The sequence below is a fragment of the Panthera uncia genome, chromosome D4 (genome assembly GCF_023721935.1).
Source record: "Panthera uncia isolate 11264 chromosome D4, Puncia_PCG_1.0, whole genome shotgun sequence".
NCBI lineage: Eukaryota > Metazoa > Chordata > Mammalia > Carnivora > Felidae > Panthera > Panthera uncia.
Genome location: NC_064807.1, coordinates 87,552,337 through 87,566,012, shown reverse-complemented (window position 1 = coordinate 87,566,012; position 13,676 = coordinate 87,552,337). Strand labels below are relative to the sequence as shown.

General features: G+C 43.8%; 1 protein-coding gene across 9 annotated transcripts in view; it reads left to right on the top strand.

The window, feature by feature from the left end:
- SETX (senataxin) overlaps positions 1–13,676 on the top strand; it is a 64,299-nt gene that overhangs the window by 13,817 nt on the left and 36,806 nt on the right. For all 9 annotated transcript variants that reach the window (XR_007459388.1, XM_049638125.1, XM_049638111.1 and 6 more), the window contains exons 5-10: positions 1,765–1,984; positions 2,724–2,843; positions 4,952–5,123; positions 5,515–5,602; positions 6,077–10,228; positions 11,939–12,038. Coding sequence is in view for 8 of the 9 variants with exons in the window: in XM_049638125.1 (XP_049494082.1) it covers positions 1,765–1,984; positions 2,724–2,843; positions 4,952–5,123; positions 5,515–5,602; positions 6,077–10,228; positions 11,939–12,038 (4,852 nt within the window). In the remaining variant the exon portion in view is untranslated. The remainder of the gene's footprint in view (positions 1–1,764; positions 1,985–2,723; positions 2,844–4,951; positions 5,124–5,514; positions 5,603–6,076; positions 10,229–11,938; positions 12,039–13,676) is intronic.

Below are 13,676 nucleotides of genomic sequence, written 5' to 3'. Positions count from 1 at the left end.
TTTGGGGTCTGTCTGATGTTTCCTTGTTGTTAGGTTCAGGTTACGCGTTCCAGCTGGAGGACTGCATAGAAGTGATGTTCTGTCCTCCTCAGAGTGTCACCCTCAGAGGCGCTCCCGTGTCACTTGCTCTTTGTGGTTATGTTCATTTTGATTAGCCAGTCAAGGTGGTGTCCCATTTCCTCACCGTATAATTTCTGTTTCTTAGCTATCGGGAGACCACAGAAGGGCCCCGCTCCTCACCAGAATTTTCTCCCAAATTGAGCGTTAACTGGTGGCTTTTGCCTGAATCACTTTTTTTTTTTTTTTACGATTTGCAAAATCATTTCCCAACCCCAGCACTCTACACGTTTGCCGGTTAGTCCTGGACATTGGTTCCACTATCATAATCAAGAACTCTTTTTCTTTCTCCCACTTACTTGCCTATTATCAGTATGGACTCATGCATTCCTTTGTATGTTTTCCAAAAGCTTAAAATTGATTACTTATGTTGGCACGGAGCCAGCCCATTCCTGTGTCCTCTAGCTCCGTTTTTCAAACTTCTGGCCATCCACAGTAAAAAAAAAAAAAAAAAAAAAAAAAAAAAAAAAAAAAAAAAAAAAAAAGGTTTTCATTGGTTACATACACACATATGCATGTGTCAGCTGAACATTTCCCCAAATCCTACTCCTGCGGGATGCACGCTGGTCTTTTTCTGTTTTATTTTATTTAGCCTTTTAAGGTTGGTTGTGATTACTAGGTTTAACTCATAGCCCACAAGAATTTTTAAAATCACTTCCCTGTGCTGTATTGCCATTTAGAGGTGACTTTTGATTTCTTTTCAGGCTCCACTTTTTTTTTCCCCCTCAACTTTCTATTATGGAGAATTATAAACATACAAAAGTAGAATGGTGTAATGAACCCCCTTCTGCCCATCACTGAGCTTTCTCAGTTACCAATATGTGATCAATATTGTGTTGCCTTTTGGATTACTTAGAGCAAATCTTAGACATCAGAGCATCTTATCCATAAGATACTTAAATATGTCTCTAAAAGATAAGGGTTTTTGGGGCGCCTGGGTGGCTCAGTCGGTTAAGCGGCCGACTTCGCTCAGGTCATGATCTCACAGTTAAGTGGGTTCGAGCCCCGCGTCGGGCTCTGTGCTGACGGCTCGGAGCCTGGAGCCTGTTTCACATTCTGTGTCTCCCTTTCTCTCTTCCCCTCCCCTGCTCATGCTCTGTCTCTCTCTGTCTCAAAAATAAACATTTAAAAAAAAAAAAAAAAAAGGGTTTTTAAAAAAAAAAATGAAACAATATCACCACTGCACCTAAAGTACTAATTCCTTAATGTCATATTTCTAATCAGTGTTTAAATGGATGGAAGTAATTATCTATCTCATAAACGCTTTTTTAGGATTCAAATCAGGATCAAATAGGGTCTAAATATTGCATCATTAGTATCTCGTGTCTTTTAATTTTTTTTTTAATCTTTATTTATTTTTGAGCAAGAGAGAGAGAGAGCAGGGGACGGGCAGAGAGAGAAGGAGATACAGAATCCGAAGCAGGCTCCAGGCTCCGAGCTGTCAGCACAGAGCCTGATGCGGGGCCCAAACTCACCAACCGCGAGATCATGAGCTGAGCCCAGGTTGGACGCTTAACCGACTGAGCCACCCAGGCGCCCCAATATCTAGTGTCTTTTAAAATAGAGAATCCTGTTTTCTTAATTAGGTTCTTGCCGTGCATGGACAGTTACTTATTGAATGAAGTAACGAACGTGTTGTGCCTTTAGGTTCGGCGTTGGGCTATCCTGACCGCAAGGAACTTGGGAAAAGTGGACAGAGATGACTATTATGATCTGCAGGAGGTTTTGACTTGTCTTTTTAAAGTCATTGAGTTGGGGCTTCTGGAAGATCCAGACATCTACACTTGTTCTGTCCTCGAGAAGGGTAAACTGATTCTTCTGCCTGCGCACATGTACGATACCACCAACTACAAGAACTATTGGCTAGGTGAGTGCCGTTCCTACACGAGTGTGACTAGTAGTTTTCTATCATTTTCAATGAGTATCTTGCAAAGGAAGTGGTTTCTTGGTGATCTAGTGAAGGATCTCGTGGTTCCCAGTTCTCGTGCTGTCATTAAATTGACTTAGCCATTACATCTCTTGTTTTGAGACTTTATTCTAGAAACCATCTTTGTAAGAGGTGCGTGTTCGAGGGTGGCAAATCTTGTATTGAAAGCAGTACTAGCTATAACAAAACCTTGGTGTGGCGATGGACTTCAGTAGGGTTCGATGTAAGGGATTTCCCCATCTGTAAAATATTTCTTGGTGAAAGAGATACTAGCTTTGGTTTTCAGCAACTTCTACACTGACTCAAAGTAGGTCTCCCCTGCTTCACTGATTCTGAGTCCTACAGCCACGTGTCCTGTTTGGCAGTGATGAGTTCTCAGAATACGGTGATCTTAAAATTGGAGGCATCTTAGAGTTGAGGAAAAACGAATTGTGTGGTGATCCTCTTTGAAACTGATTTCTAACCAAGTTTGTACCATTTCCCTTTTTCTGTCCAAGTCGGTCTAAAGCCCTGTTACTGGGAGCGGTGGTGTCTGAGTGTCTCAGACCTGAGTGTTGGAGGAAGCGGGTACTGGTTTGCTTCATTTTACTGCCTTGTTACTCTTTTGCCAACTAAGCCGGAGAAAGCCTCCGAACGGTGTCATTTACTCAAGTCAGGAAAACTGTAAATGATCTTACAGGTATTTGCATGTTGCTGACCATTCTTGAGGAGCAGGCTATGGACTCCCTGTTGCTGGGCTCGGACAAACAGAATGATTTCATGCAATCAATCCTTCACACCATGGAGAGGCAAGCAGATGGTAATAATCTTTATTTGGTAAATGCTTTGGGATGCTGCGACGGGCCCTTTTAAAACATTAGTGTCATTGCAAGAATTTGGGTGTGTGGCATGGAAAAAAAAATGGACGTGTTTATGGTTCAGTCACAGATTCAGAGTTTTAAATTGGAAATGACCTTGAGAGTTCAATTTCAACACTCTACCTTCATAAAAGATGAAACTGAAGGCCAGGGAAGTTAATTTACTTCTTCACGTTGAAATGCCCAGTTAGTGGTAGAATCAAGACTAGCAAATACCTTTCCAACGACATGGTAGTTAAAATTGTGGGGAAAGCCTCTCCTGTCCCTCTGTCTTCCTTTTTCCTGGTTCTTCTTCATTTCACTTCTGTTCTCTAGGGTTCCACTGTCCAACGTGGTGACTGCTAGCCAAATGTGGCTATGTACATTTAAATTAATTAAAATTAACTGAAGAATTCAGTGGGTCTTCCAGTCCCACGAGTTGTACTTTGAGTGCTCAGTAACCACATGTGCCTGGTGGTTGATACTGAACAGTGTGGATAAAGATCATTTCCCTCATCACAGAAAGTATTCTTGGGACAGTGCTGTTCAGAGTTTACAAGCTAGGGTGTAAAACTCGTAGTAATGTTTATTATTAGACCCTAATTTTCTTTTGCTTGTGGTTGTGTCAGGCTGATCAGGGAGGATCTGTAATGAATGTTTCTAATCTTGATGAAGGAATGAATAGAGATCCAGGATGCCAGATACTACAAAAACATAATGAAGATAATTTTTCCCCCACATTCACTTCTCTTTAGGCAACTCCAATGTGGATATAAACTCAGTTGTGCAAGGTTGCAGAAGAACTATATAAATGTTATTCTTTTTTTGATCGCATAGCTTCTCTTGCTAGGTTGTTCTCAGAGTTATTACTAACTTGTTTTCCAGCACTTACTACATTAATAGGTCATTTCTTTGTGCCTTGCCCATACAATTCTGTCTTTTCTGTTAATCCGGTTCCCTTGACTTTCAAAATGTGAGTCACGTGACCTAAGAAACCTTTCATAATGGTCTTCACCTAATTGATAACTTTGTTCCTTACTTGAGAGCTTACTGGGCATAAGACACTGTGTCAGCTGCAGGAAGGGATAAAAAAGTGTATGAGAAGGTCTACACGAATGCCTATGATAAAAAAAAAAAAAAAAAGTAGAGCTTAAGAGCCTTGAGGAAAATAAAGCAGAAAGTTCTAGAGTGACCAGATAACATCATCAGTAACTGAGTGAGCACTGTGTCAGAACAGGGCAGTAGATGAAATGACCAAGGAACGTTTGATGGAGAGGGCACGTTTGAGCTGGGCTGGAAGGACGGATAGGATTTTACTAGGGGGTGCCAATAGTGAGGGCATTCCGGGTCTTACTTGGGGAGAAGCCAGCTGTCTGTCTGTGCTGTAGACGGGGTATGATTATGGGGGCGTGAAAAATAAAGCTGGAAAGAGACCGTAGAGTAGGATCTTCCAAGTGCGTGACTGAGGACTTTGAATCTCCTTGGGAGACATTAAGGAGTAGTTGAAGGCCTTTGAGTAGGCAGTATTTTGCCACTGCACATCTGATAGGAGGGAAAGAACTGGAGGTGAGAGCTTCTGAGTGATGGGAACTCCTGCCAATTGGATGAAAAGTAGAGAACAAAGCCACGTTGAGATACGGTTGGATGAAGGGTGTGTATCCGCTTAGCCATTAGCTAAGGGATTCGGTCCTTTATCGCAGCCAAATGGCATACAAAATGCAGTTCGAGCTAACCCAGAATTTCCCGTATCACGGGCTTTGTTCAGTAGGAAGGATGTTTCAGGTGTGGCAGACAGGGTGAGAAAGGTGAGTTTACCTAGACTCTCTCAGTTTGTTCCCCATTAAACAGTTTCTTGGAGGCATATCGCATTGCTTGGGAAAAAATGCAGAAGGAACTTTAAAATTTACCAGGTTTTTAAAGCCGGTGTGGTCGGCGGCACTTTGCGTTACATGACTCGGTGCTTTGCTTTCAGTTTTGTGGCTCTCCAGATAAAGCAAGCCTAACCCTCAGCCTGCTTTCGTGTCTTTGTCTAATCGTTGCATGATTCAGCAGTTACTTCGTTGAATTTCAGATGATAGCGTGGATCCTTTCTGGCCAGCATTACACTGTTTCATGGTGATTCTGGATCGCCTCGGATCAAAGGTCTGGGGTCAACGCATCGATCCTATTGAGGCGTTTCAGACCATTATCAGTAACATGAGCTACAATAGAGAGATCCAAAATATACGGAACAGCTCTGTAAGGTTAGTTGAATTAACGTGTCAGGATTTTAATCTTTGTTAATTTTTGAGAGAGAGAGAGAGAGAGAGAGGGAGTGAGTGGGGGAGGGGCAGAGAGAGAGGGAGACACAGAATCCGAAGCAGGCTCCAGGCTCTGAGCTGTCAGCACAGAGCCCGATGTGGGGCTTGAACTCTCGAACCACGAGATCGTGACCTGAGCCGAAGTCGGACGCTCAACCGACTGAGCCACCCAGGCGTCTGGTTGTGTCAGGATTTTCACATAGGCTCCGTGAGGAAGTCTGTTGTAACTGACTTAGCAATAGGGTTTTCTCCTTTTTGCCTTTTTTTTTTCTTTTTTTTTTTTTTTTTTAATTTACTTCATTTCAGTGGTTTGTATTTATTCTTACTACTTTAGGACCAAGTCAGAACCGGAGTCGTATTTGGATGATACAGTGACTTGTAGCCAGATCGTGTACAATTACAACCCTGAAAAGACCAAAAAGGTATGAGGCGTTTCGAGAATTCAGATGGTACTTGCCCTGCCTTTGTAGAGACAACATTGCACCTAATTGGTTGACTTGCTGATTTTATTATACACAGCTGCTCCGAACCAGCTGCTGCGTAAGGGGTTTCTGGTTGAACGGATGTATCGTGCCCTGTGAAAACTGGACTCTTACTACAGGGTGCACCCTTTGGAAGATTAAGGGCAGCTGGGAAGATTGGAAAGGTGGTGGGATGGGCGGTGGGGGGTGGGGGGGATGAGTGACGGAAAGAAGAACACAGCACGTGCAGGTGTCCTGTCCTCACGAACCCCTGACGTTGACGTTGAACTGCTTTCCATCTCTTTGGGGTATGTGCAGATACATGGGAACCAAAGTAGGAAAACCGAGCAGCATATTTTCTTGTTCAAAACTGTGTGTCAAGCCCGCCATGAATGGTGCTTGCTTACCCAAATGTCTGTATTTCTTCCATTTTAGGATTCCGGGTGGAGATCAGCCATTTGCCCAGATTACTGTCCTAACATGTACGAAGAGATGGAAACGTTAGCCAGTGTGCTTCAGTCAGATATCGGTCAAGACATGCGTGTTCACAATAGCACGTTTCTGTGGTTCATCCCCTTTGTTCAGTCCCTCATGGATCTTAAGGATTTGGGTGTGGCTTACATAGTAGAGGTGATTCACCATCTGCACTCTGAAGTCAAAGATGTCCTCAACCAAACAGATGCTGTGTGTGACAAAGTTACTGAGTTTTTCCTTCTGATTTTGGTGTCCGTGATTGAACTGCACAGAAATAAAAAATGTTTGCACTTGCTGTGGGTTAGTTCCCAGCAGTGGGTGGAGGCTGTTGTAAAATGCGCCAAGCTTCCCACCACCGCGTTTGCACGGAGTTCTGAGAAGTCATCTGGAAATTGCTCCAAAGGAGCAGCAGTGATCTCGTCTCTGTCACTGCATTCGATGCCATCTAATTCTGTCCAGCTGGCTTGTGTGCAGCTGATCAGAAGTCTCCTTAAAGAAGGGTATCAGCTTGGGCAGCAGACTCTGTGCAAGCGATTCTGGGACAAGCTCAACTTGTTTCTGCGTGGGAATTTATCTCTGGGTTGGCAGTTGACTACTCAGGAAACCCATGAGTTACAAACTTGTTTAAAGCAAATTATTAGAAACATAAAATTCAAAGTACCTCAGTGTAGCACTTTTGTGGATCTGACTCCCGTATGTAAAACCCCTCCTGCGTCTTACAATAAAGAAGAAAGTGAACAGACAGGGAAGAAATCTAAAAAAGGCCTGCCCTGTCCGGAAAACTCCAGCCCAACATTTTCTAAAGGACCAACGAAAGCTGAAGCATTTCAAATGCCAGAGAATAGATTGGTCAAAGCAAGTAACGCTGGCGAAGAGGATAGTGAGCACAGTTACATAAAAGATTTGAAACTAGAAGGCCGTCTCTCAGCAGAGACGTGCATAAAGCAGGGTAGCAAAAGGCTTTTCCCGGAAAGAGCTCAAGATGCAGTTAAAACAAGTAAAGGGAAGCAGAAGTCTGTGAAGGAGAATCCTACGGATTCCAGAAATGGTCCGGAAAGGGGATGTGACAGAGGGGTGATAATAGCCGCACGTTCGTTGACTGATTCTGGCACCGACTCCCTGGAGAAGGCGTCCACATCAACTGAGGATTTCTCTTTCAAGGATGATGTTCTTGGCAAAACCTCAAAAGGAAAAACTAAGGGACAGAAAGCTGAAATCTGTGCTAAGTTATCACATGTAATAAAGAAGCAACACAGGAAAAGTACTTTGATCGATGACGTCAATTTAGAGGAAACACTGACTGTGTCTACCATTGACAGTTTCTTTTCAAGGAAAGATTCAGGAGGTCAGAAAGGGGATGGCTTCATAAACCATCTCTCTTTAGACCCTGATGACGTTCCCGATGATAAAAACGGGGAGCGAAAATCTCAAAACAGTTTATTGCTGAAGAAGAAACACTTCAAGACCAAAGAGTTAGATATTTTCTCTGCCCATGAAAATAGCTGTCAAATACAGGAACGCCAAGCGGACGGTAAAGATTTGGTCTCGTTTACGGAAATGGCCGATCCTTGTGTGAAGAAAACCTCTCCCTTCAAAGACCCCGTGACTCTTCTTGAATCGAGAGATAAGGAAGCTGGCAAGAGTACCACCAGTCAGGGGTCTTCTCACTTGAGGGAACAGGCTCCTAGCCTCAGTCCACAGTCCAACACCTTGACAGATTCCCAGATAGACCGAGACCTCCACAAATTATCTTTGATAGCCCAAGCCAGTGTTATTAAGTTTCCGTCGGAGTCAACTCAAAAGAGCTCATCCCAGCTACAAAGAAAAGTAAAAGATAAAAGGTGTTTCACAGCTAACCCGAATAATGCTGGAGAAGCCTGCCGGGGCCAGGTGATTATCATTTCAGATTCTGATGATGATGATGGTGACGAAGGGATTCTGGGTTTTGAGAAACACATTAAACGAGATAAAATAGGCATCAAGAAAGAATATCCAGAGGAGCATACTTCAGTAGCTAGTACAAATGTGGAACAGAAGCTAATAAAGGAAGAAGAGGCAAAGTCCCTATTGGAGTTTGAGGAATCGGATTCTCAGTTTTTTGAGTTTGAAAGTCCACATGAGGTGTTTTCAGTTTGGCAAGATCAGGAACCAGACGACAAGAACTCAGTTCAAGAGGATGAAAACAAGTCACGTCTGACTCGCCTAAACGATGTCACGAATGATTGGGGTTATGATACAGATTATGTATCTGAAGAGGTTATTAAGAAAGTAGCAGAGGGCATTGAAAAACACACAGAACCACAGAGTGGTAGTTCTGTCGGGGAATTTTGTGCAACTGAAGTGAAAAAACGTAAGAGAAAACGATATGAAAAACCTGTAGCTGAAGATCCTCTGAGGCCTTCACCTTCTGAGAGAAATGAGGACCAGTCTGATAATGAGAGAGGTCTGACTGGAAGTGATCTTAAAAGTATAGAGCTGAGGTCAAGTTCCAGGTCGAATCTTCAAAGAGACACTACAGATTCACTAAAGAAGTCTTCTCCAAAGCTTCGTACTTACTCCAAACCCGTTAGGAGAGTCCCGCATTCTAAAACTAAGAAAACACATTCAGATACCAAAAAAGGGCAGAATAAAAGTTCGAATTACATAAGCTGTAGGACGACTCCTGCTATAGTCCCACCAAAGATACTTCGCCAGTGCCCTGAACCAACTTCAACTGTTGAAAAACTTGGTCTGAAAAAGGCTCCTCGTAGGGCATTCGATTTATCTCAGCGATCTCTAGGGTATTTAGTTCAGTTACGGGACCATGGCAAAACCGTGGGAGTGGTTGATACCAGAAAAAAGGCTAAATTAATTTCTCCTCAGACTCTCTCTCTCAAAAATAATAAGAAACTGTTGACAAGTCAAGATCTTCAGTCGCGAAGGCAGGCGAAACACAAATCAAAGCAGAAGAGGCGAGGATCTCTGGGTTCTGAAAGTAGGACTCCTACAAGAGCAGGGCTGCGTTCAGCCCAGAATCCTGACCCTCCCGTCCCAGAATCCGATAGCTCAGATTATCGTGCTAACGGAGGCGCCGAGGTGGGTGCTACCAATACTGGAAAGCCATCGATAAAACGCGCGTCTTCGGAACCAGAACCCGTGAAAACGATACGTGTTTCTCAGGTGGCTGATGATCCTTGCCTTTCGAACCAGTGCACTTCTGTTGTGTTAAATGGAAGAGAAGCAACACATGAAGCCATTGTCTCTACGTCAGCTGACCCTTTAGGTGGAGGCGACCTAACAGAACATCGTTTAGAGTTGACCGCTCTGAAAGAGGGAGAGCCCAGATGCAACAGTGACTCGGAAGATGAGAATATATTTCTAACCCAGCGCGATCCCGCAGATATGGATTTATGTTCACAAATGGAAAATGGTAACGAGAAACTCATCGAAGTAGTTCATGGAAAAGAGACAGCTCTGATGGAAGAAGAATCCTGGAGCAGCACAAAATGTAAGTACAAGGATTGTGTCGAAGCCGCGCAAAAGCAGGGTGAATACTGCTCCAAACACTGCGAAGCTAAAGCGGTGGATGAAGATGTGTTTCGTAAACCGGGCCTGCCCCCCTCTGCGTCCAAGAGACCCTCCACTGCCAAGGTCTTTAGCTCAAGTAGTACTTCACGAATCGCCAATCTTTCGAAGTCTTTGGAAAGTTCCTCCATACCGCCACCGGCTCTCAAACAGAAGTCAAACGGGGTACCATCTGTTTTGAAAGTCCCACAGCCAGCCTCTGTGTTGTCTCCAAAGCCAATGGGTGAGGTGAAGAGTTTGTCTGATGTTCTCCGTCCTCAGACCCTGAATAATTCCAACAGGCAAGGTTACAAGCTTACGTTTGGCGAAAGCAGATCTTTTTCGGCTTCCTCTGCGGTGAATGTTCTCTTGTCCTCACAGTCTATCTCGGACACCTTTGTTAAAGAGGTCTTAAAGTGGAAGTACGAAATGTTTGTGAACTTTGATCAGTGTGGGCCCCCCACCAGCCTTTGTCAGTCCATCTCAAGACCGGTGCCTGTCAGATTTCAAGATTGTGGAGATTATTTCAGTGTTTTTTTCCCTTTGATGATACTGAATACTTTTGAAACGGTAAGTATGTTTTAATTGTATACCTGCCCAGACTTTGAAGTTGCTGCTTTTTTTTTTTTTTTTTTTAATGTCGGTAGTAATTAGAGTACAGTTAAAATAACTGATCTCATTTTGATTTAGATGTAGCTCTTAGATTGTAATGTTGAACGGCTGTTTGTGCCAGACGCTGTTCTAGATGCTGATGATACAGAGGAAGCACTTTCTTAATCACTGCCCTTCTGGAGCTTACAGACACCCTTCGGAGTGCTAATGAACCAACTCCAGAGGTAGCACAGGAGTAAGTGTTTTTTGATACAGAGATAAGGGAATCCTTCTCAGAGGAGATAGTCTCCCTTCTGCATTTATTTTTAAATTAATATAGACCATTCATGAAGTTTTCTTGAGCTGGCACAGGGTATGTTACATTGAACAGCATGAAGCAGTAGATTCTGTTTTTCTCTTTATGTGTGTGTCTTCCGGTTTCTCACTCGTCCTGGTAGTTGCTCTGTCCCTGTAGCTGCCTCCCTTACCTCACTCAGTGCAGCCCATTCCGGTTCTTCTGCCTTCCTTGCTCCCCCCTGACCGGGATGGCCCGATAAAATACAAGATTCCCGTTAGAGAATCCGCCCTTCAGCTTTGGCAGGTTCTAGCACTAGATCCTGAAACCCAGCGATTCTTTTTTCAGCCGTGTCCAGTCTACCACTGAGCCCACGAGAGGCATCCTTCATCCCGTCAGTGTTTCTGATCTCTAGCGTTTCTTTTTTGATTCTTGGAATTTGCATGCTCTGCTTTTCCCATTAAACTCTTAGCATAGTAATTATGGGGTTTTTGTTTTGTTTTGTTTTTTGTTTTGTTTTAATTCCTTGTCTGGGCATTCCCGCTTTCCGGCCACGTCTGCCTCTGGTTCTGGTGCTTATTCAGTCTCTTCAGACTGTGGCCTGTGAGTATACCTTATAATTTTTGTTGTAGGGTGGACATGATGTGCTAGGTGAAGGGAACAGCCAGCAGTAAGTGGGCCCTTGAGTAATGTGGCGGTAAGTTGAGGGGGGATCGTCCCGTAAGCCTGCTTCTGCCTGTGGACTGTGAAGCGCACACACGCGTCTCCGTTCCCTGCACGTCCTCAGGTGGGACAGGAGGGCCAGAATGGGCTGCAGTTGGTTATTTCTCTTCCCTTCAGTAGTTCAACTCTGGTAATAAAAGAGTTTCTGCAAGATCGAGCCTTTGCAAGATCAGAACGTTCTAGTATATTTCAAAGTGGTGTCTTTCTTCCTCCCTGTGCTGGGAGCATGAGGGATGTTCTCCAGTGCTCACTGCGAGGGCCTAGAAGGCCTCCTGGAGGTAAAACTCCGCGAAGCGTGGGGTGCCCCTTATGGCTGGGTGCCCCTGGAGTCCTCGTCACCGAGTTGTCCACACTGAGCCCCTGAGCGGCTTGTCGGTTCCAGTTCAGGGTTTCCTCTCCTGGCGTTAAGGTTTGTGCTCCCGTCATTTGTGATGATGTGAAGGGTGGTCGATTTCTCAGCTTGCTTTTTGTTGATAGGATGAAGTGGTGACTTCCGAGTTCCTCGCATGCCGAACTGGAAACCAGAAGCCACACGTTGATTTTTCACGTTTCTGTCACTTGGGATTTTGGGTTCCACATTTCACTGTTGCTGGTTTGGGGGAAATTTTGCTGTTTAGCATTGCTTTCCGGAATGTTTCTGCTTTCTTCATGCGCTTTTTTGTTGTGTGTAGGTGGCACAGGAGTGGATCAGCTCTCCAAACAAAGAGAAGTTCTATCAGTTGCATGTACGGAAATTTCCTGCTGATTATAAAAAGTACTGGGAGTTTGTGGGTAAGTTCTTTCTTCTGTAACTTGGAATATATAATAATTGGAGCTTTCTGTTTGAGGAAACCTCATTGTCATCTGAAAAATTTGAGACCTAGGTTTCCTAAGCTGAATTTGTAACTTCTTCCAAGCATGTTTAAAGGCTTCGTTAACGAGGTTAATTACTGGGACAGTTACGAGTATAAAGTTCGCGGTTTTAACCATTCTGTAACTAAGCACAGGCCAAGGTGGAAGCTGGACATGGAAGAGAGGGTGAGTGAAGGGGGCTTGACAACGTTGGGGCGGGGAGGGGGGGGTATTGTAAACAACAGGTGTGTTGTTTATAGTTGCTCAGCGTTACAAGCGCTCAGAGTAAATCTCTGTGCCAGGTCAAAACGGTTGCACGTGTTAAGACTTTTGGTCCGTGTTTGCCTTTGCCTACTGAAAGGAGCATCATTTTGACTCCTACCGTGAAGTGTAAAGATAGACATCTCCCTCATGTTGCGAGTTTAAACTTCTTTTCCCCAGTTTTATGTATGAAAAATGTATCTCATTTGAGTTTATAGGGTTTGTCCCAAATCTTTTCTGATCATTTGTATTCGTCAAGGGGGTGTGGGGATAAGTGTCTTTTCATGCCCCTTGTCCTTCTTTGTGTTAGGGATGTTGTTTTCTTCTTAATCTGCAAGCATTCTTGTAAATTGCTTTTTTCAGTTTCTTCATTTGTGGTTCAATTTCAGATGCAGTTTTTGAGGCGTAGATAATTTCTACATATATTCAAAACTACCATATTTATTTCTTCATGGTTTTGACTTTGGTCTTAGAAAGTGGGTAAATACTTCCATATTTTCTTGTAGTAGTTTTATATTTTTAATATTTAAATTGCAGATTTATCTGGAATTTATTTGGGTCACATGATGGAGTCACATAGTATTTACTCAATCTGGCTTCTGTAACACGTCTGTAAAATTCATCAATTTTATGTGTGTCTTCACTGTTTTTTCATCATTATGGTAGTATTTCATTATGTGAATATGTCATGATTTTACTGTGGGGTGTTTGGGTTTTTTGGGTTTTTTTTTAATTATGATTTTACTGTTAGACATTTTTTTCAGTAGTTTTAGCCTGTGTGTCAGGTCCCCAAGACCGTCCCCAGGTTCAGTGATTCGCTATCATGACCCGCAGGAGTTAACATACACCCATGCTCGTGGCTGTGACTCTGATGGTGAGAGCATGCAGAGCAGACTCAGCAAAGGGGAGCACGTGGGGTGAAGTGTGGACGACGCCAGGATCGAGCCTCTGAGAGTCCTCTCCCGGTAGAGTCACACAGGGTCTATTTAACTCTCCCAGCAATGAATCGTAACAACACGTGGCATGTGAAATGTTACCTACTACGGAAGCTGTTTTGTTTTGTTTTTTAGTGAAAAGAAATTTTTAATGTTTATTTTTGAGGGAGAGGGAGAGTGCACAGTGAGGGGGGGGCAGAGAGAGAGGGAGACACAGAATCTGAAGCAGGCTCCCGGCTCTGAACTGCCAGCACAGAGCCTGATGCAGGGCTTGAACTCACCGACCGTGAGATCATGACCTGAGCCAAAGTCAGGCACTTGACGGATGAAGCCACCCAGGCACCCCTCAAACTCTTAAACTGTGAGATCGTGACCTGAGCCA